Source organism: Ictalurus furcatus, chromosome 1, assembly GCF_023375685.1.
Source record: "Ictalurus furcatus strain D&B chromosome 1, Billie_1.0, whole genome shotgun sequence".
Classification (NCBI taxonomy): Eukaryota; Metazoa; Chordata; class Actinopteri; order Siluriformes; family Ictaluridae; genus Ictalurus; species Ictalurus furcatus.
Window position 1 is genome coordinate 14780189 of NC_071255.1, and position 26857 is coordinate 14807045.

A 26857-nucleotide genomic window follows, 5' to 3' on the forward strand; every position below is an offset into this window, starting at 1 on the left:
TTTTGTTTTTTTTTAAATTTAAATCAATTCAAATGTCTAAACATAAAAACTAAATATTGGTCCCACTATATGTTTTAATCCAAATATGCAACTATGCCAAAATGGGTTCAAAACAATTTTTAAATTTGTCTTTGAGTGAATTTAGTTATTTATTTTGTGACTCCAGTAAACACACAGACTTCTTAATCGGACTAAATAAAAAACATAAAGAATTTAGCATCATGGTATATTTTATTTACAAAACTTGTATTTTTTCTAAATGTTAGAGAATCATATAAGTGCAAAAATAATAACACAAATAATTTTTCAATAAGGCAGACTATTTTTGGAGCGCAACAGTATGCATGCTGGTAACTTTAACAACAAACTGCAGCGCATCTTTAAGGTTTACACTCCCGTTGAAAGCAGGAACCTATTTTAAAGCAGCAGACTGCAGCAGACTGCAGCATGCAATACTGTGGGTTTCATTTGCATTCACAGTGCTGGTACAAATGTTGTGGCAGTTTAAGTGCAGTTCAAAAATGAATTTTGCTGATGTAGTTTGGTGAAATTAAACATTACATGCTGATAATTACATGCAAACAAACTGATTTATAAATTTAGCTTGTAAAGTTTGTGACACTTTGGTAAGCCTTATTGATTCTGTCACCAGTCCTTCATATAAAGTTTTTTTTTTAAAAACACAGCAAATCTTCATATAAGGTATTTGTCCTATTATATACAGCAAAGCCAAACAACCACTGAATGAGAACCACAGTCTGGTTCTTGAGTCTTTATATTACCATCAGAAATCCATAAATAACTTAATAATAAAACTTGGCACTAAAAACAAACACAATGTTTAAATATACATTCATTAATGTTGGATGTAGTAATTTTTTTTTACTTTCATACCAATGTGTCTACTACGGGACTAGTGGAAAGTGAATAATGAACCTAAAAAATCAACAACAAAAAAGGTGTCATTAATGAATTTCACTAAAGTCCATGTTTAGAGTCACAGGCTAAAATGCACTAGTCTGAATAAACCATGAACCCTTAAGTAGAATAGTCTTTATTTGTTGTCATGAAAAAAATGTCATTGTGTGCTAAATATCACAGTTATATCAATTCACAGTGAATTAAATCTGCAGTAATATCATATGATCTTATGACCTTTTTTCATGATATAACCATGCCATCACAGTATAAACCTTAAGAAGTAGCTCATTTTCTCCTTTCAATTCATTGCATTAGTAACCAATCCAGTCCCCAAAGCTCAGCACAGTATAATATGCAGTACGTTAGTGTACTGTTTTTTCTGAAGCAGGTCAGATTGATCAGCGTTAGATTTTTATAGACTATAAGCAAGGTTATTAATGTGTTATTACTTATAAGCCAAGAATTATTGTGCTATTGAAATCTTAAAGCCACTGAAATTGCCTTTGCATTGCAACGTTTTTATTTTTACTCTAAAAGTAGTGTCCCTCCCCTATTCACCCTGATTTGCCATCAATGCTGACTTCTGATTGGATCCTGTGTTCTAATTTGACTCCACCCTATGGGTGGACTCTGTGCTCTGATTGGCTGCTGCAGGTTCATATGACTGTGTAAGGGTGGAGTCTGTGCATTGACTGGATTGTTCTTCTTCCACTTCTGGACACCAATTGGACGACTCTGAGAATTGGCGTGCTTGCTTATAGGACAAACAGAGTTCCATCCATTTTTTTCGATTGGCATGTATCCCATCCACCATTGGCTGGAGTTTCCTATTCAGTTTCACCAAAGCCTTTTCAAAAAATTACTCCATTAGCTATTGAGCCAAAACTACCAGAAGGTATAATAATTTGGTTTATTGGTTTTTTTTATACCTCATATAGTGGCTTACAAATCCCATCAATCCATTCGAGTTGAAGTGCCGGAAGTTCATCTTTACGATTGCGATCAAAAATGGCCTTGGAGAGAATGGAAAAGACACCATGGGATTTTTGCAATATATTTCCATTATAGTAAGATTAATAGTAATAATTCAGCATCTTTATAATTATTGTCAGTAATAGATACATTTTGATACAAATTGTACAGGCTTATATTAGAGTATGATAATGCATTATTAAGAAAGATTCTTGGCTTAAAAATTGACACACATACTCACTTTAAAGGCCCAAGAGAGAGCAAAAGCACTTACAGATGGCGTGAGCTTCAGCTCAAATCGTTCCCTGTCACCCTGCTCAAAAAACTCACTAGTCACCAACTCTGCCACCTGCATTGAGAGACTACAGTGAATCAACATTCGCAACACACAGATGCTTTGTCTAACAACCAAATTAAACCCAGAGGAGAAATAAGACAAAGGGACCTGTTTAGAGATCTCCCATGGTCGCGTCACAGCACCCACATCACACGCAGTCATAAGCATGGACCTGTTATGGAGGCAGCATCATGTCTGTGCTTAGGGTTTAACTTAAATAGCTTTATATATCTTTAAAATAGAAAATAATTGACCTGAAAATGTCTCTGTGCTCCTGCATTGACCAGCAAAAGTCTCCAGCCAGAACATACTCAAAGAACTTAGTTCTTTTTCTTTTATGGAGAAGAAAAAAGGGGAAATGCTAGTGTTTGTAAGACAAAAGATACAACATAAGAGCAAGCTTAAAACTGAAAAGGAAAAAAAAAAATCATATTCGTATGCATATACCTATAGCAACACTTAAGTCTGACCAAAGAAAACTAGTCCTCTAACATGCCTCTGTTCTAGTGGCGCCCCTCTGTGGATGCTTTATATACTGTGTGTTTAAAGATGCAGTAGTGAATTTTAAGTGCATTTGTGCTCTTTTGTCAGGGAATATTAACATAATGCTATGGACAAGTACTTGTTGCTTTGTCTGTAAAACTTACTGGAAATACAAGTTGAGATCTGTAGACAGGATGGCCTGCTTTAAAAGCTGCATCATGTTGCTGTACTCTTTAGAGCTGAGATTGGCAAAAATGTTGTGCCCCTGTTGGAAATAATATGTTTGTTTTTCTGTTAGAGTTTAGGCTTCACCCAGAAATAATGAAAAGTCAGTAATGGTCAATGTAGTGATGGTTATTATGATTCACCTTAGTGAGTTATGATCACACTTTAATAAGTGTGTCTGCATGACAATGTAATTTTATGGCTAAAAAAGAACTTTGGGGGAAAATAGTAACACTTTAGGATTTAGCTTTTTTTTAATTCACAAATATGCTGAACGGTAGTAACACAGACAACATGTACAAAATGACAGACTACAAATAAATTCAGAATTTAGGCTCACTCTGATGGCTCTGGATTACAGTGTTAAGCAAGAGATTAGATTAGTTTGAAGACATCTAAGTTCCACGCTAAGCTCAAAGAATAACGCATCTCAGATGTTCAGTAATGAACAAATTCAACAGATTTGTGAACATGCACATGTGCATATGACAGCTATGTGCGTACTGTATATGGCACCAAGTCTGAGCTGTTACAGGGAACTGCCATAGAAGTAGAAGATGGTATGTTTTTGCATGGTATGTATGTGTTAGATAATGAAACATTTACAGATGGGAACCTTTAGATTCATACAGTTTAAACAAGACAGTAAATAAGCTGGTAAGACTGCATGTTTTACATCTAGAGGAAGATATATCTTGTATTTGTTCATTCTTGCGAAACACCAGACTAAATTCATGAATAGTTCACAAAGAACCCATCACTACTACAGGATGCAAGTATTGCTGTAAGGCAGTAATGCTATAAGATGACTTCATTTCTAATCAAAGACCGAGAGAAAGCAACATATGCACAAAGCAGCATATGTAGACCTTGAACATTCCTTCCCTCTGAACTTCAAAAGAGGAAATCTCATCTCTAAGGATGACCAAATCCTGATGCAATGTGTGCATATACTGTAAGTCCTAGCTGGTTCAGTTCTACAAATAGGCACAAGACTTTGTTATTCAAATAGACACAGTCTTCCACACTTTTTAAACAAGTCCTGCCTTTATGCACCATTCTTCCTCTTTCTACTTCAGTGCCACAGACTCAGAGGATCTCTTCTTACATGAGTTAATTGGCTAAAGGAGCTTATTATACAGCAACAGGAAATCAATATAGTGGTTGGTAATGATTAAACAGCTGGGGGCTAAAGCACCCAATTAATCAACACTGGCAGGTTTTTAAATTTTTCCTTATTGCTAAACATACCAAAGGCAAAAGCTTATGAGCTTATGAAAGAGGCAGTGGATCATTTCTCATGGCGTATATGATGTACAGGATAGTGCTGATGTTTCAAAAGCAATGAAAATCAAATAGTCACCTCACTCTGCAGGATCATAACAGCATGGTTGAAATGGTGATGTTCAAGAGTAGCTGATGTTCCATACAGCAATGCCAGTGCAGATCCTGACCTGCAGAGAGAAGTACAAATCACTGACAAGTAATTACAGGTACAGTGGCTACAAAACAATGAGACTACTGTATGCTGCCATTTTTTTTGGATAGATGCTGGCATGTTAAATGGACTGTTATGTGTAAAACTTTGCTTGTGTTTTTGGCTCACTTGGCTTGAAATGCATTGTTGGTGCCACGATGATCCAGGTCATGGCACAGACATCCAACCATCAGTGCTAGAATCTCTGCGTCTGTTAGAACATCCTGGAATCCTGCAGTCTGCCAAAGGACAGAAATAAGTCTATGGAAAAACATGCATATATCTATTGCCTATATTCAAGTTGTTTAAATCATGGCTCAATCTACTAGCTTATTATCGTTGGCTTAAACAAGCTCTTCTAATCAGATATAGACTCACAGTTATCATGACAAACATACACTGGGAGACATTGAAAGCATGTCTCCAGTTGTGGTAGGCCACTGTGCGGTAGTTCTTCCTTACAGTGAGCAGCCAGCGGCACAACACCTGAGTAGGCGGAGGAGGAAAGTGTAACTAAGTCTTGCTAATATTATGCTAATATTATATACAGCTGAGGTTGGGCTGAGTAAATCTTGAGCAGCATTAGTAAGTGATGACTTTTATGGCTGGGAGGATGACTTCCATGCCTCCTCTCCTCACCTCATAATCAATCTTAAATTTTTGCACAACACTAAGCTCCAGAAACATGCGCAGGGAGGCAGTAATCATGGCGTCATTGTCCAGAGAAAAGTCATTGAAGTGGAACTCATCGATTCCCAGCTCACTGCTCAGGGGGATCTTAGCAGCCTGGGAGAGTAAGACAGAGAAAGTTTTGGGCAAACTAACCAATAATAATAGACATCAAATATACACAACAGCAGCACTGGCTCTGTAAGGACCAGATATATAGTGTATTTGAATTATGAACATTTATATAATTTTTAATCCCCAAGGTTGATGGACCTCCTGATAGTGATACACCTGAAATTAACATCACACACCTAGATGTTAGTTATGATATGATAGTCATGTAACTTTGGTTGAGGACAGACTTTACCATTACAGAACTAAACAGAATGTTTCTCCTATCAGTCAAAAATACTTTGATTAACTACTTTTTCCCCCTGCCAGAACTATTTTAAATGCTTGGGGTTTTCATGTTTCTATAACAGACCAGAGCCGAATATCTATATCTAAATCATCACTCGGTACATCACCAGTGTACAGTCAAAAACCCCTAATCTATACACCAAATAGAAGCATGACTAAATCACCAGGCAGCATAAATACCATCTGTTTATATTATTGTTTTGACAAAATGATAGCTTTAGCAAGATGTGTCTAGCTTCATTATAATAAATCACATAATTCTACCTCAAATAAAAGAAAAGCAGCAACAGTCTAAATACCACCTGCTGGATTACTGCAGAAAGCAGGATAAAAAGCAGCAGTAATAGAAATGAATAAGAACTGTGCTCATATGTTGTAAACATGCATACACAGGTCAATATACCCATTACTACTTCATCTGTGCAAATTTAGTCGTTGTAGATTGTAAATTAGAGAGGGGTTAATGTCTTCCTAATGTCAAATGAGCTAAATGAGCAGTCACAACTTTCTAATAGTCCCAAGAATTTTATATAATCAGTTTGAACTACATATTTAAATCACTATCTGGCTGATTTAATAAACTCCTGCACTCCCTTTTTAAGCAAGATGTATTCCTAAATCTCATATATTACAATATTTTACAAATGGCATTTACAGCTTTTCTACAATACAGACAGATTCGTACAACAGAAATCTGTGGTCTACTGTAGGGTTCAGATGTTTTCTTATGTTCCACCAAAATGTTTTCACAATATGCTTTACTGACTATAATCTTCTGTTTCATGTACAGTAATAACTCATTCTATACAAAAACAGTCAAAGGATGATAACAGTGTGGTTGTTGTTGATTGTGTTTTTTGTGTGATGTTACCTTGAGTCGATCCACTTCAGCTTTTGAGCATGTAGCATGATAAGACAGCATCTGAGGGCATAGATAGTATATATAAAAATATTTTTTAAACGTTTTACTCCATGAATACTCCAGATGACATCACTGATCCAGCATGTATAAAGACATTACATTCTGCTTACATCCAGAGCTACAGACTGTTTGGCCCAAGCTTTCTTCACTTGGTTGTACATCATTGTATTGTTGATGCCAAGACCACAGAAAATAACAAAGGCCTGTGTCAAACACAATGAGGGATTATTATAAAGACTCCATTATCTATAGAAATAAACCATTAATAATAGAGCAAAACTCACACCTCAAATAATCTTTGATCCGCATCATTAAACGTCTTCCTGTCCAAGCGATTAAGAATCTGGGCAACACCTTGAAAATGTGAGAGAGTTTTTAGATGGATGCTGCTCATAGCTCACTCACTCAATAACTCATGCTTGGCAGGCAAAAGATTGTCCACAAGGTGGCACTCCTATTCATACAGCTTTTGTCTGTGTGATTATTGAAAAGGAACAACTGATACAAACCTACGCATATTTGAAATGCATATGTTTATGAGATGTACACACCCTACACAATTTGCATGTGTACTATAGGGGATGGACTGTCATTAACACAGTAAAGGTAGCATGTGGTGAAGGTACAAATGAATCAGGTACAGCAAGGTTGCTGGGCTTTTTAAACACCTTAATGTCACTACAGGCTTGAGAAAAAGTAGACCAACCAAACATAACCAGCTAACTGCAGTGATATGACCAGACACTGAAAATGATGAGCTGACATTGGATGATGATTAACATAAACTACTAATGCAAAAATATAATTGTAGTTTCTCACTGAAACCTGCACCAACAGTGGACCAACAATGAATAGTTGATGTATCTGATAGTATAAATGAAGTATAAAGTAAGGATACAGAGTATTTAAAAACCACAGTACTGCTTCTCTGCCTGATACACTCATACACTGTTTAAAATAAATAAATAAAACCTTGAATGAAAGTTTTTTTGTTTGTTTGTTTGTTTAAATTATTTCGTTGTATGTCTTCTTAACTTTTTTCACATAAGAAAAACTTAGCTGTAACAAGTGGTAGTTGCTTTCCACTGATGGATAGGGTAGGGCAATTTTATACCTACATAGTTGACTAATATTTCATTTTTACATGAAAGCCAATAAGGGCAAGGTGAAGGTATGTCTACCTAATAAACAGTCATATGTACATGTATGTATTAATCATAATTCAGGAAACTCACCAATTATTTGATGGGTTCTGTTCCAAATGGGGACACACAGCACTGACCTGATGTGAAAGCCTGAGGCCTGGTCAGCCTGTGAACAAACACACACACACGTTTGTGTGTGCGTGCGTGTGTGTGTGTGTGTGTGTGTGTGTGTGTGTGTGTGTGTGTGTGTGCATGTGCATTAGTGTGTGTGTGTGTGTGTGTGTGAGAGAGAGTGTTTAATGAATTGAAATGAAAATGAATAATTCTTGCCTTTGCTCCTCTTGTTTGAGGAAAAAAAAAATGTGGATTTGTTATTTAGGTTAGGCTTTGATACAACAGATAATGTCCTCATTCATTCATTCAGAGTGTGAGAAGCCCCTGTAATATTAAATTAAAGGCAACTGATAGAATAGCATGCACAAAACACATGTGGAGACATATCATTGTTGCAGTGCTACACACGAGTGACCATTTGGACACAGAATGACTTGGCTAATAAAGATGTACAATTGGGCTATACTGGTGGCACCATCATGTTAAAAAATTACAATTAAAACAGATATCCTAGTTATATACTAAATGGCAATGTATGTGTGTACGTGTGTGTGTGTGTGTGTGTGTGTGTGTGTGTGCGTGCACCTCAGAATCAAACCGGGGATCCTGACACACATCGCTTATGTTAACAGGCAGGCCTGTAGATGCCACCAACTCAGCGATGCTGTTATTGATCAGCCAGTCAGAACAGGACACCTTCTCCCTGCTGACATCAAATAAAGACACACTCACACACACACACACACACACACATACAGAGAGAGAGAGAGAGAGAGAGAGAGAGAGAGAGAGAGAGAGAGAGTAACAGCAGATTTAGTGCACAGCTCAAGTTTATTATTCATTAATTACTATACATTATTCAGTGACTACAGTGAAACTAATAGGAAATGTATGTAGCCATAAAAGTGAGGAATGCAAATGGTCCTGGGAGTTTAAGAAGTTAATGTTTGTATAGCAGTGGTTTATACATAGAATTACAGCAGGGTTGCATAGCAGTTCTTCTAATGCAAATTAAATTCTAGTGCGATGAAGATATATTGCAAATGAAAATGATAAAAGGTAAATCTGTGGAATAAGCTGTAAGGATTCACCAGTTTGAATATGTGTAACTGTCTAGATAATTATGATACAGCTGTACCAGTTGGAACTGAATCACTTAAAACTGATACCACACACATCTCCTTTTTTATTACTTCTGTACTACACTATATGGCCAAAAGTATGTGGACACCCGACCATCACACCCATATGTCGTTCTTCCCTAAACTCTTGCCACAAACTTGGAAGCACACAACTGTATAGGATGTCAAGCACACAAGTGTAGCATTACAATTTAATTTAATTTAATTTAAAACGTAAAAACTCAGGCCTCCTAAGTAGTGCAACAGAAAAGCAGTTGCCCTATTGTTGGAAGCTCGTGATTTTGAATCCTGAATGAATCCACAGCCATCTGTGGCCAAGAGAGCAAAATTATCTGTGCTACACAGCAAAATTGCCAGTGTTGGTTTAACACCCAGACTGTTGAATTTACACCCTACAGTGTTTATATAAGTCCATTGGACTCAAATGAACACTCTGGGTGTTAATTCAACACTAGGGATTTAACTGTGTAACTGACACTAGCTGCGTTTACATGGACAACAATAATCCACTCTTAATCCGATTAAGACCATACTCTAATTAAGAAACTACCATGTAAACAGCTTAATCTAATTAAGGTCATAATCGAAGTAAGCAATAATCTAATTAAGACAGGTGGAGTACTACTGTTTTAGTCGCATTATGGACTTGTAGTAGTGACATGTAAACACCTTAATCACATTATGAACGTCGTGTGGGAGTTTTCACCGCATTTTGCGACAGGACACGATCACACACGGCAGTTTTATGTTTTATGGCGAACAAGAGAGTTCGGCTGTGTCCCAAATCGCATACTTTCCTACTATAGGCCTGTAGTGGGGAAAAATACATGCATCTCGGCTGCTATATAGACGGTAACTACGCGATTTGGGACACACCCACCGCTTCAAGCAGTTGTCTATTAGCACGTACAGCATGACAAATAATTAACTGCACTTAAAGCGTTCGTAAAAAAATTAAATAAAAACACCCAAAACTGTATACGGTACCATAACGAAGATGAACTGTATGTTGATACGTGAAATTCTGGAGGGACGTCGGACGGCGTGGCGCGGTGATGTAATGACGCGGGCTGTTAATCTAATTATGTTCTAAAACATGTAAAACGGGAACATGACAGGAGTATTCTAAAAGCGACTCATGTAAACACCTTAATCACATTATTATCTTAATCAGAGTAAGGTAAATAATTAGATTACTGCTGTCCATGTAAATGTAGTCACTGACTAGTCCTTGGTATCTGTCAGCTCATGTATGTGGAAGAGGGTAGATTTCCTGAATGTGCTCAGCTGCCCTTTAATGTAGCATGTGCAGCTGTTTGAAACAATGCAGTGGCCTCATGTGTCTCTGTGGAAGCATGTACAAGTCCTCATCCTGATTGGTTACTGTTGTGTGATAGGGGAGTGCTAATTAATGGGAATTTGCAAATGACCAATTTGGAAAAAAATTTGATCTCTCAATCCAAATAAGATCTCTCAATTTTTGGCTGCTTATAATGTACTGTAAAATCTTTCATACACCAGATCTATACCCCTAATGAATTGCGAACATTTATATAGGATGTGAAATGGAGCGCTCACCTTATGTCATGGTCCACATTGCAAAATGGAGACATGAGCTCAAATGTCTTTGAGAACTTTACCACCTGCGAGGTACAGGGGGAACAATCTGAGTAGACAGAAAGTGGTGCAAGACATGATCGATTGTTTCACAAGAAACTATTCAAGAATTTTCCCTATAGGTACAGTAGATAGACAGATTTCATCTGAAAAGTGTAGAAGGTGATAAAAAAAAAGGCATGAGAATCTATTTTCCAAAATATAAATGAACATCTTACAGGTGAGTGGATGTCCTCTAGGAGCAGCACAGTGCAGCGCTCACACTGCAGCAAGGTGAGTGCTCGCTGCATGATCTTTCTCACAATCTTCTCCAGGTCTGTCTGCTCCTCAAACAAATCGTTCACCACCTCCAGAAGGGCCTGCAGAAACAGCATGCATGCAATTCACTCAATGCACTACAGCATATAAACATTCAGCATGAAAGTATGTGGGGACGAACTTAAACCAAGCTGAAAAATCTATACTACATATTGTAGAGAGTGTTTGCTAAGTGTTCATATTCAAAACACTAATAAGCTAAAATGCAGGCTATTTACTTTTTTACCACACACCTTTCAGTGCATTACTACTACACATCGTATCACTGAATACATTTTGAAAATCTGTCTGTTCAGTAGAAACCAGACTGAGAATCAACCTGGAACTCTGTGTGCATTATTTATCAATGTTCTTCAGGCTGTGAGCAGAATGAATGTGTAGCTTAGACTCTCACACGGCTCCTATCGTATTCTTTGCGGGACTCAGAGAAGAGCTTGGCATTGGAGATCGATATACCACAGAAGGGTAGGTACATCTGTAGCACCTAAGCAGAGAGCAGAGAACAGAGAGAGAGAGAGAGAGAGCCCATGGTATCAATAAAAAGCAGATGCAGGAGCAACACTTCTGAGACATTTTTTTATAAAAAATGTAGATTTAGATCTTAATGAGCAAGCCAGAGGCGCGAATGGCAAGAAAAAAACTCCCTGACATGACTTGAGGAAGAAACCTTGAGAGAAACTAGATTAAAAAAGAAATCCATCCTCTTCTGTGTGACACCTGATAGAGGGATTATAAATCATTACTCTTCTACAACTATATATAATATACAATATATGCAACATATGGGTTCCAAATGTCTGACACCACATTGAAAATTTGGGATTTTTTTTTCATTTAAAATGGTAAATAAAAAAAAGTTTTAGAATTTTAAAATATTTTAAACAAAGAAAGTAAATGTTCAATGTCTTGAATATTTAATATTGTGTAATATTCTAGATCCCTATTTAAATGTAAGCCAATGTGTGATATTGACCAGATAAACTACTTTGTACAAAAGGTCAGATTTTCCTCATGCCTGATTTCTTCTACTGAAGCATGTGTTCAGACGACATGCTGATGGATTTGATTTAAAATGGATCATAAGTTTTTGCACAAATTTATGACTCTATGCTAGCTCGAATGTACTCTCATTAAAGCAAATAAGGGGACATACCAAATACTAAGAAAACTCTCAAATTCTTAGATTCTACTTTTCAATAATATAATTTTTAATGAAAATTGTTGTATTAAATTAGAAAACAATGCAAAATATAAACATTTTCATTAGTGCTCTCAGACTTTTGAAACCAACTAAGTCATCATAGTATCCAGGTCAAATTATCCACTGACTCAAGACTTGAGCATAAACTGCTTTTGGGAAGAGCAATTCTGTGTTAAATATTTGTTAGCACACTTGCTTTGACTTGAACAATCACGTTCATTAATGTTGCATAACACTATGGACTGTTTTCAGTGTGTAGGCACATTAATGATTGTATCACCTGGTAAAAATGTCTTCAACTAAACAAACCCCATCAGTCAAAATGTACTAGTCAAATCTCCCAATAAAGAGTGTTACAGAATTATATAGTTCAGAGAAAAATGAGCAACAAAAAGCCCCCAAAGTAAGTGTAAGTGTCATACTAACTAACAATGGAAATCAACTATAGAATGAGTATATAGAATGCAACACAAGCTTCAGCCCAGAGGCTCAGGGAACAAACTCTGATGTTTTTGTTATATGGTCAAATAATGCGTTTGTTATATCATCAAATAATGCGTTAATGATATGTTTTCAATATAGTACAATGTGAATTGAATTTTCAAATGACTCTTTTAATTTTTTTTTTTTTTTGCACTTTCCATACTGTCCCAACTTTTTTGGAATTGGGGTTGTAGTAGCTTCCAGTTAGTTTAACTCTACAAGGAACATCATAATAATATCGATTTACATATCGATAGGGATTTATCTGACATGATTAATGAATTGCAGAGTAGATGTTACACAGATTTCATGTAGCACAATACTGTTTGGAAATAGAATTCAAGCAACAAAATGATATGTTAGTTCATTTAAAACTATTGAAAATGTACTGCTTAACCCAGAATACAACTGGTACAAGTGTGTTCTTCCAGCTGATTCGCTGGAAATGATGACATAACAATGACACAAAATTATTAAAGGTTTCCACAAATAACTGGAGAAAGTGCTTACCTCTAAAATAGTCCTATTTAAAAACAATAAAAACAATAATATTTACATCATGATAAAAGTTACGTCACCCTCCCCCCCCCCCCCCCCCAAAATGTGCTATTGCATTAATTTGCAAATCTCATAAACTTATAAGTTATATGTTAAGTGTCATGTTCTCAACAATGGAAAATAACAGGATTTGTGCAGGTTAATAAATAAAAACAGTAATGTTAGTGTTTGTAAATGTAATGTGTAAATATGTAAGAGAAAATGTACTAATAATGATGTTTTGATTTTGACACACTCAAAATCTGATATATCAGATTTCCTGCCGTGGTTTTTTTTTACCTGTTCAATTGCTTCTTTATATTGTGTTCCCAGGTCTGTTACTGTAGAGCAATACTTTGACCTAACTCCATTCAAGAAAACTTTTTCTTAAAATGGAAAATTTCCTCAGTTTAAACATTTGATATGTTTTCTATGTTCTATTGTGAATAACATATGCGTTTATGAGATTTGCAAATCATTGCATTCTGCTTTTATTTACATTTTACATAGCATCCCAACATTTTTGGAATTGGGTTTGCAGTACAGTGGTTATATGTTATATGAGCAACCCCTTTCATTGCTCTTTTGCAATTACAGTTATTTTCAAACTTTTTTAATTGAATGATACTTCCACAACAGTCACACAAAACCTTTTAAACAACCAGTGGGTTTAACCTTCCAGGTTGGCTGTAAAATGTTTTTTTTTTCATCCACAGAGAAGCTCATGAATGACAGTAAACAGAGTTACAGGTTCAGAGTTTGAGAATATTCCTGGAAGAGCAAGGATGATGCAGCTCACCTTTTCATCATCCTCAGCGAAGGGAGTTCCACTGGGTTTCTTGTTGATGGCCTGCACCACTCCAATCACCTCTCCATCACTGTTACAGATGGCCATGCACAGGATTGACTGAGTCTTATAACCTGTCAGCTTGTCAATCTCATCACTAAACCGATGGTCCTGCAGAATATACAACAATTACAGGAACATATTTCTTGATTTTTGTACTAGGAAACATATTGCTAAATATTGCTATTAAATTGAGCTTTTTTAAGTTGTTTAATGATTTATTAAATATGCTGCCTAAAGAACCTCCTCCGCTGTGACAAGCATATGACTTTTCAAACTTTTAATGTCTCTGAGCTACTTTAGGTAACTTTTCCTCTTTATTTGGCAGTTGATTTATGCATAAATTATTTTAAGTGATCACGTTACTTTCATCCTTCTGTTAGAGAGGCTGTTTCAAAGTGGGTGTATTCTACAAAGAACATCAATAAGTGGTTGATATGGTCTATCTAGCAGTCATTTTATTTGAACTATACATTCACCTTTTAATTTTTCTATTGAATGAAGTATGCATAACTTAGTTCTTTTTTACGTACAGTTTTTGAAGCAGCTTTCTCAGCTGTCTATAGTGACTGATAATCCAAGGAAAGCCCTGTCGACATTCATGAGTCGACAGTGTTTTATCATTACACTAGATCAAACAAATGGTTAAATACACACACCATTTTAATATTTTAAAATTCCAACTTATTATTCAATTATTTACCTTATATCACATTATCCACTAACTAACTAACTAACTAACTACTATGATTTATACAAAGATACAATGCAATTAAAAGGGAAATTCTTTTTCTGTGGTGACATAGATGAAGGACGCTGCAGATCGAGGACAACAGAAGTTCATTTGTTCTAGCATAACTATGTTCTAAGGACGTGTCCATAAAAAAAAAAGTTAAATGCAGGAGACTCTTTATATAGCATGCTCCCACTGAAACTAACTGTTCCCATTCTGTGCCAAGAAGACAGATCTGCAGTCAGAGAATTAATACGTTCAGCAGCTGACCAATGGGGAAGACTTGCCCTCGGCCATGTAATAATGATGTCCAGAATTCAACTACAGTGGGACCTACATCCTGACTGCAGTAAGGGAAAAACAGAACTATAAGCGGGAAGCCTACCGGAAAAATTAGGTTTCTCGGTCACGTTGACATAATTTAACTAATCAGGTTTTAGTTTGGCCTGACAGTAGCTCCGCAGAGTCCTGAGATAAACTAAGAATGGTTTGTGTTATTTAGGACAGGGGCTCTCAGCTGCAAACCTGAGGACCTGTACTGCAAAGTTTCATGTTTTTCCACTTTATGAGCTGGGAAGCTATGGGTTGAGTACATATGCTTTATGTTATGATAATGAGTATATAGCCCTTGAACATTGAAAAAAATGATAAAAAACTGAAGATGAATGAACAAAAAGTGAAAGATGTTTCACCTATTATATGTATAATATATAATATATATTATATGTATTTTATACACACACACTCACTGAACACTTTATTAGGAACACTACACCTATACTGGGTAGGGCCTCCCTTTGCTCTCAAAACAGCTTCAGGTCTCCGTGGCATGGATTCCACAAGAAGTGATTCTGGACCATGTTGACATGATTGCATCACACAATTCCTGCAGATTTTTCAGGTTCGCTTTCATGCTGTTCTGCCTCATCCCAAAGGTGTTCTATTGGATTCAGATCCAGTGACTGGGAAGGCCACTGAAGAACACTGAACTCATTGTCAAGTTCATGAAACCAATTTTATATGACTTTTGCTTTGTGACATGGTGCATTATTATGCTGGATGTAGCCATTAGAAGATAGATAAATTGTGGCCACTAAGGAATGCACATGGTCATTGTTACAACCCGCTTTCTTTGGGATGGGAAGTTTTTTTTTGTGTGCTGTGCCATATTTTGTGTGCAGGTCGAACTCCCTCCCAGAGTTTCCAGCTTGCCCTAGCCTGCCTTGCTCCCACCTCCCAGGATGACATCACTGATTGACGACCATATTTAAAGAGGAAGAGGAGTGAGAATGGTGTGGGATGTTGGAGGTGGTTACATGTGTTGGTGTTTAGAGAGTGTGTTTGGTTGTGCTGCTTGGATGCTATTTTCTGACTGCTGTTCTGGTTTTGACTCTTGCCTGGTTTTTGACTTCGAGTTTGGTTGTCCCTATATCTGTTTGTGTATTCTATTCACCATTGTATATATGTTCACTTGGTTCACCGGCAGTAGGGGTGTGGCTGCCATTTCTTTTGGGAGAGGGTCCTTTTGTCTCTGTTTTTGGTTTAGGTAGTTAGGGAAGTATTTGTATTTTCTTTGTTATTTTCCTTTTAGGTAAGCTAGCTACCTAACAATAGAATTCTTTTGTTTATTATTTTGGCCTTGGCCCACCCTGAAGTTATGCCTGGTTTGGTTCATTTGTACAGTTATATGTATATAATTGTGTTTGTTACAATATACCACAAGTTTTTTGAACAACCCTGTTTGTGTTGTTATTCCTGGCTCCCTCATTTTTAAAGGTCAGTTCCATTCAATCCCGAGCTGGTTACTCTGTGCAGCCTAACCTAGATTGGGCCGTAACAGATTTGGGGGCTCATCCGGGATTGATTCTTTTTTTTTTTGTGTGTGGGGAGTCAGGTTGTGTTGGTGTATTGTGCCTTTTGTAAGGATGGCATTTGATTTGATTATGTTTACGTTGTGTCCTTCGTTAGAGGACTTTGATAGGTGTAGGAAGGATGATCTGCTCCTTATTGGAGACTTTTTTCATGTGGCACTTCCCTGTATGGCTAGCAAAAAGGTAGTTAAAGCGGCATTGTATGAGGCTCTCGTGGCTCAACAGGTCCTACCTGAGCGTGAAGCACTTCCGGGTGTTGCCACACAGCCTACGCAGCCTACCCAGCCTCTTCCGGTTACCGGCAGGGCGGAGGTCGTGACTGAGCCGGAGGATGAGGTTGTTGCAGGTCCTGAACAGCCTGTGGCTGGTGCAGTGGACCCCGGTTGGCAACTAGTGCTAAAAGAGCTTGAGTTGGAGATTAAGTGGCAAGAGTACCAGACGCAGCTACTGTGAGTTCGGGAGCGGGAACTGGATGCTGAAGGGAAAAGGCTCGACCTGGCAGCTCAGCAGCGGAAGCCAGTGCCGCTGCCATGGAAGCTTAACTCCCCAAGAGCAACCTCCCCGTATTCCGTTGACGCAGAGCACTCCAGCCCGCAGCCGACTCCAGTGCCGTCCTCATCGGTGATCCCACCTAACTTTGATGTTAGCCGACACATTGGGTTAGTGCCTGTATTTCGAGAAGATGAAGTAGATGCTTATTTTGCTGTGTTCGAGAGAATAGCCACAACATTAAGTTGGATAAAAAGTTTGTGGACGTTGTTATTGCAATGTACGCTTTCTGGTAAAGCACAAGAAGCATGTTCCGCCCTCACCTTAGAACAGAGTTTGGAGTACGATACAGTTAAGGCTTCGGTTCTCCGAGCATATGAGCGCGTGCCAGAAGCTTACTGGCAAAATTTTAGGAACACTGTTAAGTCCGTGCACCAAACCTATGTGGAATTTGCCTGTGAGAAAACCATGCTGTGTGATAAATGGTGTTCAGCTAGTGGTGTAAGGAATTTTGATCAGTTTAGGGAACTGATATTGTTAGAGGAATTTAAGTCATGTTTACCAGAATCACTGGTGGTGCATTTGAACGAGCAGAGAATTAATACACTGTCCAAAGCTGCTATTTTCGCAGATGAGTTTGTTTTGACTCATAAAGTTGTGTTCAGTTCTCCGTCTAGGAAAGATGCGTCAGCAAGTTCATCGACGCCTGTGTGTAAAACCTGTACCTTTTCTAAACCCTCAGCTGGGTTTTATAACTGTTTTTATTGTCATGAGCCGGGTCACATCACAAATTGCCCAGTATTAAAGCAAAAGCAAGCGAGGAAACAAACAGAGGTTAAAAAGGTTAATGCAGCCGCGGCTTCACAGAACATTTCTGAAGGTCTTTGTCAAATAGAGACAGAATTTGAACCTTTCGTATATTCAGGATACGTGTCCTTGGGTCCTAACGAGGTAAAGAAGCCTGTACGTGTGCTGAGAGACACTGGGGCTGCTCAATCGTTTGTGTTGGAAAAGGTGTTACCCTTCTCTGAAGCTTCTTACACAGGCAGTGATGTGTTAATCCAAGGCATTGAACTGGCTGTGATTCATGCGCCCCTGCACACGGTATATTTGGAAACCGAGGGTTTCTCAGGTCTGGTGAAGGTGGCTGTTCGTCGAGCTTTGCCCGTCAGTGGGGTTTCAGTCATTCTAGGGAATGATATAGCTGGTAATAAACTCTTTTCCTTACCTGAAGTAGTTTCAGAACCTGTGAGTGCTAATATTCAGCCTGGTGACCAGCACTCCTGTGTTCCCTGGTTGTGTGTTACAGTGGGCCCAACAAAAGAACTTGGATAAATATGAGTTTGAAAAAGGAGTTGTCTCCTATTTGGGTAAATAGGTAGGACAAGGGGTGGTTACACCGTTAACTGCCAAAATTAAGGCGATCTGCATGTTCCTCGCTCCTACAACGAGGCGTGACCTGCGTCGCTTTTTAGGGATGGCCAGCCACTACTGGTGTTTTTGTAGGAATTTCTCTGATGTGGTGCTACCTTTGACTAACCTGTTGTCTAAAAACGTGGTGATCAAATGGTCCCCAGAGTGTCAGGCTGCGTTTGAATCTGTTAAACTCCTCCTGACTAGCTCTCCAGTTTTGTCTGCTCCGGACCTGAGCAGACCATTTAAGTTAGAAATTGATGCCAGTAGCACGGGTGCAGGAGCGGTGCTTCTACAAGATGATGATCAGGGGATAGAACACCCAGTTTGTTATTTCTCTAAGAAGTTCTTAAAACATTAGCTTAACTATAGCACCATTGAAAAGGAAGCTCTTGCCTTGCTACTAGCCATCCAACATTTTGAGGTTTATCTTGGTGATAGTGCCAAACCCATACAGATCTTTACTGACCATAACCCCCTAGTCTTTTTACACCATATGCATAATACCAATCAAAGGCTCATGCGATGATCTCTTATTGTGCAAGGGTTTAATTTAGTGATTGCTCATAAGAAGGGTGCCCAAACTGTGATCGCTGATACACTGTCACGAGCTTGATGTTATTGAGGGGTTGTTGTGGGTTTTTTTGTTGTTGTTGTGAACCCTTTTAGGTTCACACTTAGGTGGGGGGTGTTACAACCCGCTATCTTTGGGATGGGAAATTTTTTTTTTTGTGTTCTGTGCCATATTTTGTGTGCAGGTCGAACTCCCTCCCAGAGTTTCCAGCCTGCCATAGCCTGCCTTGCTCCCGCCTCCCAGGATGACGTCACTGATTGACGACCATATTTAAAGAGGAAGAGGAGTGAGAATGGTGTGGGATGTTGGAGGTGGTCACATATGTTGGTGTTTAGAGATTGTGTTTGGTTGTGCTGCTTGTATGCTATTTTCTGACTGCTGTTCTGGTTTTGACTCTTGCCTGGTTTTTGACTTCGAGGGTGGTTGTCCCTGTATCTGTTTGTGTATTCTATTCACCATTGTATATATGTTCACTTGGTTCACCGGCAGTAGGGGTATGGCTGCCATTTCTTTTGGGAGAGGGTCCTTTTGTCTCTGTTTTTGGCTTTGGTAGTTAGGGAAGTATTTGTATTTTCTTTGTTATTTTCCTTTTAGGTAAGCTAGCTACCTAACAATAGAATTCTTTTGTTTATTATTTTGGCCTTGGCCCACCCTGAAGTTATGCCTGGTTTGGTTCATTTGTACAGCTATATGTATATACTTGTGTGTGTGTGTGTGTGTGTGTGTGTGTGTGTGTGTGTGTGTGTGTGTGTGTGTGTGTGTGTGTGTGTGTGTGTGTGTGTTACAATATACCACAAGTTTTTTGAACAACCCTGTTTGTGTTGTTATTCCTGGCACCCTCATTTTTAAAGGTCAATTCCATTCAATCCCAAGCTGGTTACTCTGTGCAGCCTAACCTAGACTGGTATGGGATGGGATACTCTATGGCATTCAAGCATTGATTGATTGGTATTAACAGGCCCAAAGTGTGGCAAGAAAACATTTCCCACACCTTTACATCACCTCCACCAGCCTGTACTGTTGACACAAGGCAGCTGGTGTCCATGGATTCATGCTGTTGGCACAAAATCCTGACCCTACCATCTGTGTGCCTCATTAGAAATCAAGATTCATCAGAACAAGCTACATTTTTCTTGTATTCAAAGATCCAGTTTTGGTGAGCCTGTGCCCACTGCAGCGTCAGCTTTCTGTTCTTGACTGACAGAAGTGGAACCCAACACGGTCTTCTGCTGTTGTAGCCCATTCGCCTCAAGGTTCAACATGTTGTGCATTCTAGCATGCTTTTCTGCTCACCACAATTGTAAAGAATGGATGTCTCAGTTACTGTAGCCTTTCTGTCAGCTCAAACCAGTCTGGCCATTCTCTGTTGAGCTCTCTCATCAGCAAGATGCTTCCATCTGCAGAAATGCTACTCACGGGATGTTTTTTCTTTATTGGACCATTCTGAGTAAACTCTATATCAGGGGTCTCCAACCTTTTTCGTGAGCGAGTGCTCCCTGAAGGGATTAAAATAGTCTAGAGGGCTACTTCTTTGATATACTCCAAAAAAAACAACAACCCATATATATATATATATATATATAATTTGTTATAAATATAAACACAATGGTGATTTTTTTTAACTTTCCATGAACAACGTTATGTCAAAGGGATCATGAAATATCTTGATATCCTGCATAAAAAACTGTTAATGATTTCTCACAAGCTGTTTTAATATTTTTTATTAAACAATCAATCCTGGAAAATATTCAAAAAAAATGTATTGAGATTTTGTGTTTGCCCCCGAGTTGAACATTGGAGAGTGCAGACGTGATTTCATCTCTGTTCTTGTGATCTTTAAACAGCGCGTTTGCTTGCACAGTCATTGCTCCCTTGACAATTTCACCATCCAAGAAAGATTTTTTTGTGTTTTGTCAAAAAATGAGCAACCCTAAATGAAGCTTTAGCTGCAGCCTGTAACTTCTTAGCGGGTCTGGTTAAAAAAATTATTGCTGCTTGCTTAATGTTGCTTTCAACTCGTTAATGTTGGTGGATAACTACTATTGAAGGTCGGGTGGATTGTGGTGAAATGTCTCTCTGCGTTGTGCCTCTTGGATACCCCGATGCTAGCCCCACAGATGAGGCATACACTTTTGCCTTCAATATTTGTGAAGAAAAATTCTGTCTCCCACTCCTTGTTAAAGTAATGTCTTATTCTTTTTTTGCAGGACCTGGTGCACCATCAGCCATACTTAATCCTTTGTTGTTTTTTTGTTATAGTTGAGTTCACCTTGTTTATGTCGTCAGCTCGCTACCGGCTCAACTCACAGAACAGCCTACGTCATGTTACGTACTTTAACAATAACATGCGTAAACTTCTAAATATTTATATTTAGAAGACATCATCATTAAATGATTTTATTTGCTGTTTAAATGTTATATGAACTGTTAGCATAACACTTTTTAATTTTTTTGTAAGTATAAAAAAAAAAACTAAAATCAATAATTAAAATTTAGCCTATTTATAGAACGCACTTGGCGGGCAACTCACAGACTACATGCGGGCTACCAGGTATCATGTTGGGGACCACTGCGCTATACTGTTGTCTGTTGAAAATAACTGGAGATCAGCAGTTATAGAAATACTCCTACCAGCCCGTCTGGCACCAACAATCATGTCACGGTCAAAATCACTGAGATCACATTTTTCCCTTATTCTGATGGTTGATGTGAACATTAAGCTGCTGGCCCATATCTGCATAATTTTATGCATTTTACTGCTGCCACACAACTGATGGATTAGGTAATTGAGCAGGTGTACAGTTGTTCCTAATAGTGTGTGTGTGTGTGTGTGTGTGTGTGTGTGTGTGTGTTTGTTTGTGTGTATATACAGTGGGGGAAATAAGTATTGAATGCTTCAAAAAAAGTTTCAGTAAATATATTTCCAATGAGGCTATTCACATGAAATTTTCACCAGACATCTGTATTAACTCAAGAAATCCACAAATATAAAGAATTCACATTAAAGTCCATAAATAAAGTTATGTGTAATAAAGTCGAATAACACAGGAAAAAGTATTGAACACTCTAATAAAAAGCAGTTCTCCAAGGCAAGGTAAGGCAAGGAACCAGCTGAAATCCATAAGTAATTATACCCCCTATCTGTGCAAATTAATATCAGCTGGGTTAGTAAATTGATGGTCTGTAAAAAGGCTTTTAATTACCAAGGTGTCACACAAGAAACATCTCATGATGGATAAAAGCAAAGAGCTCTCCCAAGACCTTCGCAACCTTATTGTTGCAAAACATATTGATGGAATCGGATACAGATGTATTTCAAAACTACTGAATCATCCAGTAAGCACCACTGGGGCCGTTATCAGCAAGTGGAAGCAACATCACTCCATCATCAACCGGCCACGCACAGGAACTTCTCGCAAGATTTCTGACCAGGGAGTCAGAAGAATAGTCAGAAGAGTAGCCCAAGAGCCTAGGACCACTCAGAAAAAGCTCCAGAAACACTTGGAGGCAGCAGGTGCCATCGTCACAGAGAAAACAATAGGCGATGCTCTCCACTGATCACACTCACCCCACAAGACTCCATTACAAAAGAAAAGGCATGTCGAAGCTTATTTAAAGTTTGCTACAACTCATTTGGACAAGCCTATGAAACACTGGTAGACTGTAGTCTATACCAACAGTGAAGTTTGAAGGTGGAAGCATCATGGTTAGGGGCTGTTCGCATGGTACTGGTAGACTTCATATAACTGAAGGAACGATGAATGGAGCCCTTTACCGGGAGATTCTTGAGAAGAATCTGCTGCCATCCACCAGGATGATGAAGATGAGACGTGGGTGGACCTTCCAGCAGGACAACGATCCAAAGCATACAGCAAAGGAAACTCTCAATTGGTTTCAGAGAAAAAAATCAAGGTATTAGAATGGCCCAGTCAATCACCTGACCTGAATCCAATTGAACAAGATTTAAAGACAACATGTTTAGAAGAATGGGCCAAAATCCCACCTGAATACTGCAGCCCATTTCTTCATACAGGAAGCGTCTTGAAGCTGTCATTACAAACAAAGACTTCTCCACTAAGTATTAAATAAATTTCAGGTAGCATGTTCAATACTTTTTTCCTGTGTCATACCACTTTATTACACATTCATTTATGGACTTTAATGTGTGGATTTCATGAATTAATACCAAAGTCTAGTACAAATTTCATGTGAATAGCCTCATTGGAAATATATTTAATGAAAAAATTGTTGATGCATTCAATACTTATTTCACCCTCTGTAAAACACCTGTACACCTGCTCATTTATGCTGTTATCTAATCCACCAATCATGTGGCACTAGCATGGTACATAAAATCATACAGATACAGGTAAAGATTAGTTAATGTTCACATCAAACATCAAAATGAGGAAAAAGTGTCATGTCTGTAACTTTAACCGTGGCAGGGTTGTTATGTTGGTTTGAGTATTTCAGAAAATGCTGCTCTCCTGGGAATGTCACACACAACAGTCTCTATAGTTTACACAGAATGGTGCAAAAAAGAACCAAAAAAACATCCTGTGAGCAGAGGGTCTGCAGGCTGAAACATTTTGTTGATGAGAGAAATCATAGGAGAATGACCCGACAGATCTGAGCTGACAGGAAGTATTGTTTAGTAACTCAAATAAGCACTCTTTACAACCACAGTGAACAGAAAAGCATCTCAGAATGCACAACACATTGAACCTTGAAGCAGATGAGCTACAACAGCTGAAAACCACGTCAGCCAACAACAAGAATCTGAGGTTATGGGCAGAGACTCACCCAAACTGGACAGTTGAAGGCTGGAAAAATATCAGTTGATTTTGCTTTCTAACCTCCAACTGTCCTCAACTTTGCTTTCTATTCTTCACTTTCAAAATCCCTGGAAATCAGCAGCTTCTGAAATAATCGACCAGCCCATCTGGCACGAACAACCATGCCACTGTAAAAGTCGTGATGTTTGATGTGAACATTAACTGAAGCTCTTGACTGTGTCTGCATGATTTCATGCACTGTGCTGCTGCCACATGATTGGCTGATTGCAAAAATGAGCTTAAATGCTTAAATGAGCAGGTGTACAGGTGTTTCTAATAAAGTGGATGGTGAAAATATATTTATATATATATATATATATATATATATATATATATATATATATATATATATGTGTGTGTGTGTGTGTGTGTGTGTGTGTGTGTGTGTGTGTGTGTGTTATTAGTGTTAAATATGAAAATATGACACACGTTTTAAATCCTGAGCTTGCTGTTCGTCTAAATACCACCGGTGGTGAGTGTATTTCACCTCATACGCGTTTGAGACGTTGACCGTCTCGCCGTGCTCGGCCACATAGCCGATGATACCCTTGCCCCACGGCACTTGCACCTCGGCGACGGGAACTGCGCTGGAGCAGGGTCTCCCCACTGTCCCCGAGTGCACGTCGAGAAACTTGGACACTAATGTCCTCTCGTGCGCCGGACCTTCTACCAGGAACAGCGAGCAGCGGTCTGCGTTCACCATGACGCACACGTTAACTAGGATCTTGTAGCCCAGGTTGGTCATGTCGAGCTCGCCGGAGATGTCCTTGACGAGCTCGAGGAAGAACTCGCGCTCGTCCGACTCCTTGAGCGTGTACTTGTAGTCGAGCGCGCTGGAGGCGTAGCGCGGCACGTTGACGCGCGACTCCAGCAGCGCGCTCAGGATGTGCGCCGTGGTTGGCGGCAGTGAACTTGCCTTGCGCAGGAGCGCGCGCCGCCTCACGCTTGCCTGTGACTCCCGCGCCGCCACGCTCGCGCGCTCGTCGTAGGTGTGGTGCGTGGCGCTCGCCTTGGAGCGCGCAAAGGTACGCCGCATCTCCGCGTGCGACGAGCGCCGTTTCCCGCTGTCGGCGTCCTCGCGCTCCTCCTCCGGAGCGGAGCTGTCGAACGGCAGTGTCTCCGTCAGGGATGCGCGCTCGCCCTTACGGATCACGTAGTCCTCGAAGAGTTCCGGGTGGCGGTCCAGAAACGCCTCCACGTCGGAGAAGTCAAAAGTTGTCATTATTCACAGACAGACGCAGAATTCTATACTGAAGCACTGCGAGCCAGAAAGACACGAGTTGTACGAGTCCAATGTTTCGTCTGACTGATAGTGATGCGCACCTCACTAGTAGTGCTGCAGCTAGTACCGCACTGTGACCATACTCACACACACACACACACACACACACCGACCTCTATTCTCTGTCGCGCGCGTGGAGTCAAAGAAAAGCGTTGTGCAACAAGCAGATTATGAACCATAGCTATGTCAGACAAGAATAAAGTTTCTCTTGGAACAAAGTCTCAGAGCAACATTCCAGCAAACTCCGCTGAACCCATGAAAGAAGAATAAATCTATCTGCACTATTCAGTTTGTGCTTTTTTTTTTAACCGGGAGTATAAAGAGTCATTTCGACATCATGGGCCCATCCACCGTAAATATGTTCCAAATTAGGAAACGTGCTGTGTTCTGTGTGTGTGTGTGTGTGTGTGTGTGTGTGTGCCAAGAGGTGATCGATGTGGAGTGAAGGTGTGTGTAATAGTCTTGTGTGTATGGATAGGTGGTAGGCGAGCATTTGAGAGAGTGTGGGTGGATGTGTGTATAGAGAAGAAGTGAGAGAAAAAAAGAGACACGATTTCTTGACCTTCAACATTTCAAGTGGACTCCTTTGCAACACATTTAAATCAAATGTATATCCGGTAAGTTATATGTATTCTATACTAAATTACATATTTAATGTATCATAACATAATCATTCCCACCTTCACTTTAACTATGTATTTTTATTTATTTGTTTGTTTGTTTATTATGACCAATGCATTTTCTGCCCTATAGAAAATACAACCCCAATTCTGAAAAATGTTGGTACTGTATGGAAAAATGCCAAAAAAACCAAACAAATACAATCATTTGAAAATTCAATTCATCTTGTCCTATATTCCATCCATGCATTTTCTGTACCGCTTATCCTTTCTGGGTCACGGAGAACCTGGAGGCTATCGCAGGGGGCATGGGGCGCAAGGTGATGGACACCCTGGACGGGGTGCCAATCCATCGCAGGGCACAATCACACAGAAATTCATACACTACGGACACTTTTGGACATGCCAATCAGCCTACAATGCATGTCTGGTGCGTGGCGCTTCTGGACAGAGTTGATGTATGGCTTCTGCTTTGTATAGTAAAGCCTTAAATTGCATCTGTGGATGCAGAGGCAAATGGTGTTGACTAACAAAGGTTTACCAAAGTATTCCTGAGCCCATGTCAGGATATCCATTACAGACTCATTACAGACGGTTTTTAAGACAGTGACGTCTGAGGGATCGGAGATCACGCACATTCAGAAGTGGTTTTTGGCCTTACCCTTTATGCACCAAGATTGTGAACAGTGGACTTAAAGCGAATATACACCATGGATCTCAGAGCATCATGCACACACTCATTCACACACTCATTTACACCTATGGGTGATTTAGCATAGCAAACCAAACTACTGGCATGGTTTTGGGAGTGCTATTCGTATTTTATGTACTTTTTAGATGTGGCTATTTATATTAGAGAGAAAATAATAAACTGAAGTGTTCATTGTCTCTTGGCAAGTTTGTATTCACTGCCATATATGCATGCCATGCCTATTTCATCAGTATTTCGTTGCTATTTGTCTGATCTAACTGCCCTTGATGCCAACACAAGCCTTTCTCTTAAGCTGTCATTGTCTCAGAAACCATCATAAACTGGCACTTCTGAATATGACATTGTGAATTTTTTTCAATGCCTTTTAAATCCTGTACATATGTCTGTATGTATGTTGTCTTGAAAATGTATTTAAAATATTCACTTTATTTCAGAATGCAGATTTACTGTTGGTTGTCTAGTTTGTGTCTGCACTTTGCTATAATTGAGATTTTCATC

At 39.1% G+C, this 26857-nt stretch overlaps 1 protein-coding gene across 1 annotated transcript; it reads right to left on the reverse strand.

Annotated features, from left to right (window-relative positions):
• Window positions 1–684: 684 nt before the first annotated feature.
• pde11al (phosphodiesterase 11a, like) lies at window positions 685–25089 on the reverse strand. Its single transcript, XM_053627973.1, has 20 exons — window positions 24233–25089; window positions 13783–13941; window positions 11157–11246; window positions 10663–10803; window positions 10406–10470; window positions 8271–8412; window positions 7662–7737; window positions 6713–6780; window positions 6537–6629; window positions 6376–6426; window positions 5055–5201; window positions 4794–4901; window positions 4545–4654; window positions 4302–4392; window positions 2878–2978; window positions 2485–2562; window positions 2339–2402; window positions 2168–2242; window positions 1851–1934; window positions 685–1768 (listed from the first exon to the last, which is right to left on the reverse strand). Exons 1-20 carry the CDS (start codon window positions 24965–24967, stop codon window positions 1523–1525), a joined length of 2724 nt encoding a protein of 907 aa, XP_053483948.1. The 5' UTR covers window positions 24968–25089; the 3' UTR covers window positions 685–1522.
• Between the last annotated feature and the right edge of the window lie 1768 nt (window positions 25090–26857).

What these genes read in the sequence shown, in the direction of transcription:
- pde11al (XM_053627973.1), bottom strand. Translation starts at nt 24,967, where the DNA reads ATGACAACTTTTGACTTCTCCGACGTGGAGGCGTTTCTGGACCGCCAC. An exon ending in AACAGTCTGTAGCTCTGGAT is followed by an intron (nt 6,427 to 6,536) that starts GTAAGCAGAATG and finishes CTATGCCCTCAG; the next exon opens with ATGCTGTCTTATCATGCTAC. An exon ending in GTATGTTTGTCATGATAACT is followed by an intron (nt 4,655 to 4,793) that starts GTGAGTCTATAT and finishes GTCCTTTGGCAG; the next exon opens with ACTGCAGGATTCCAGGATGT.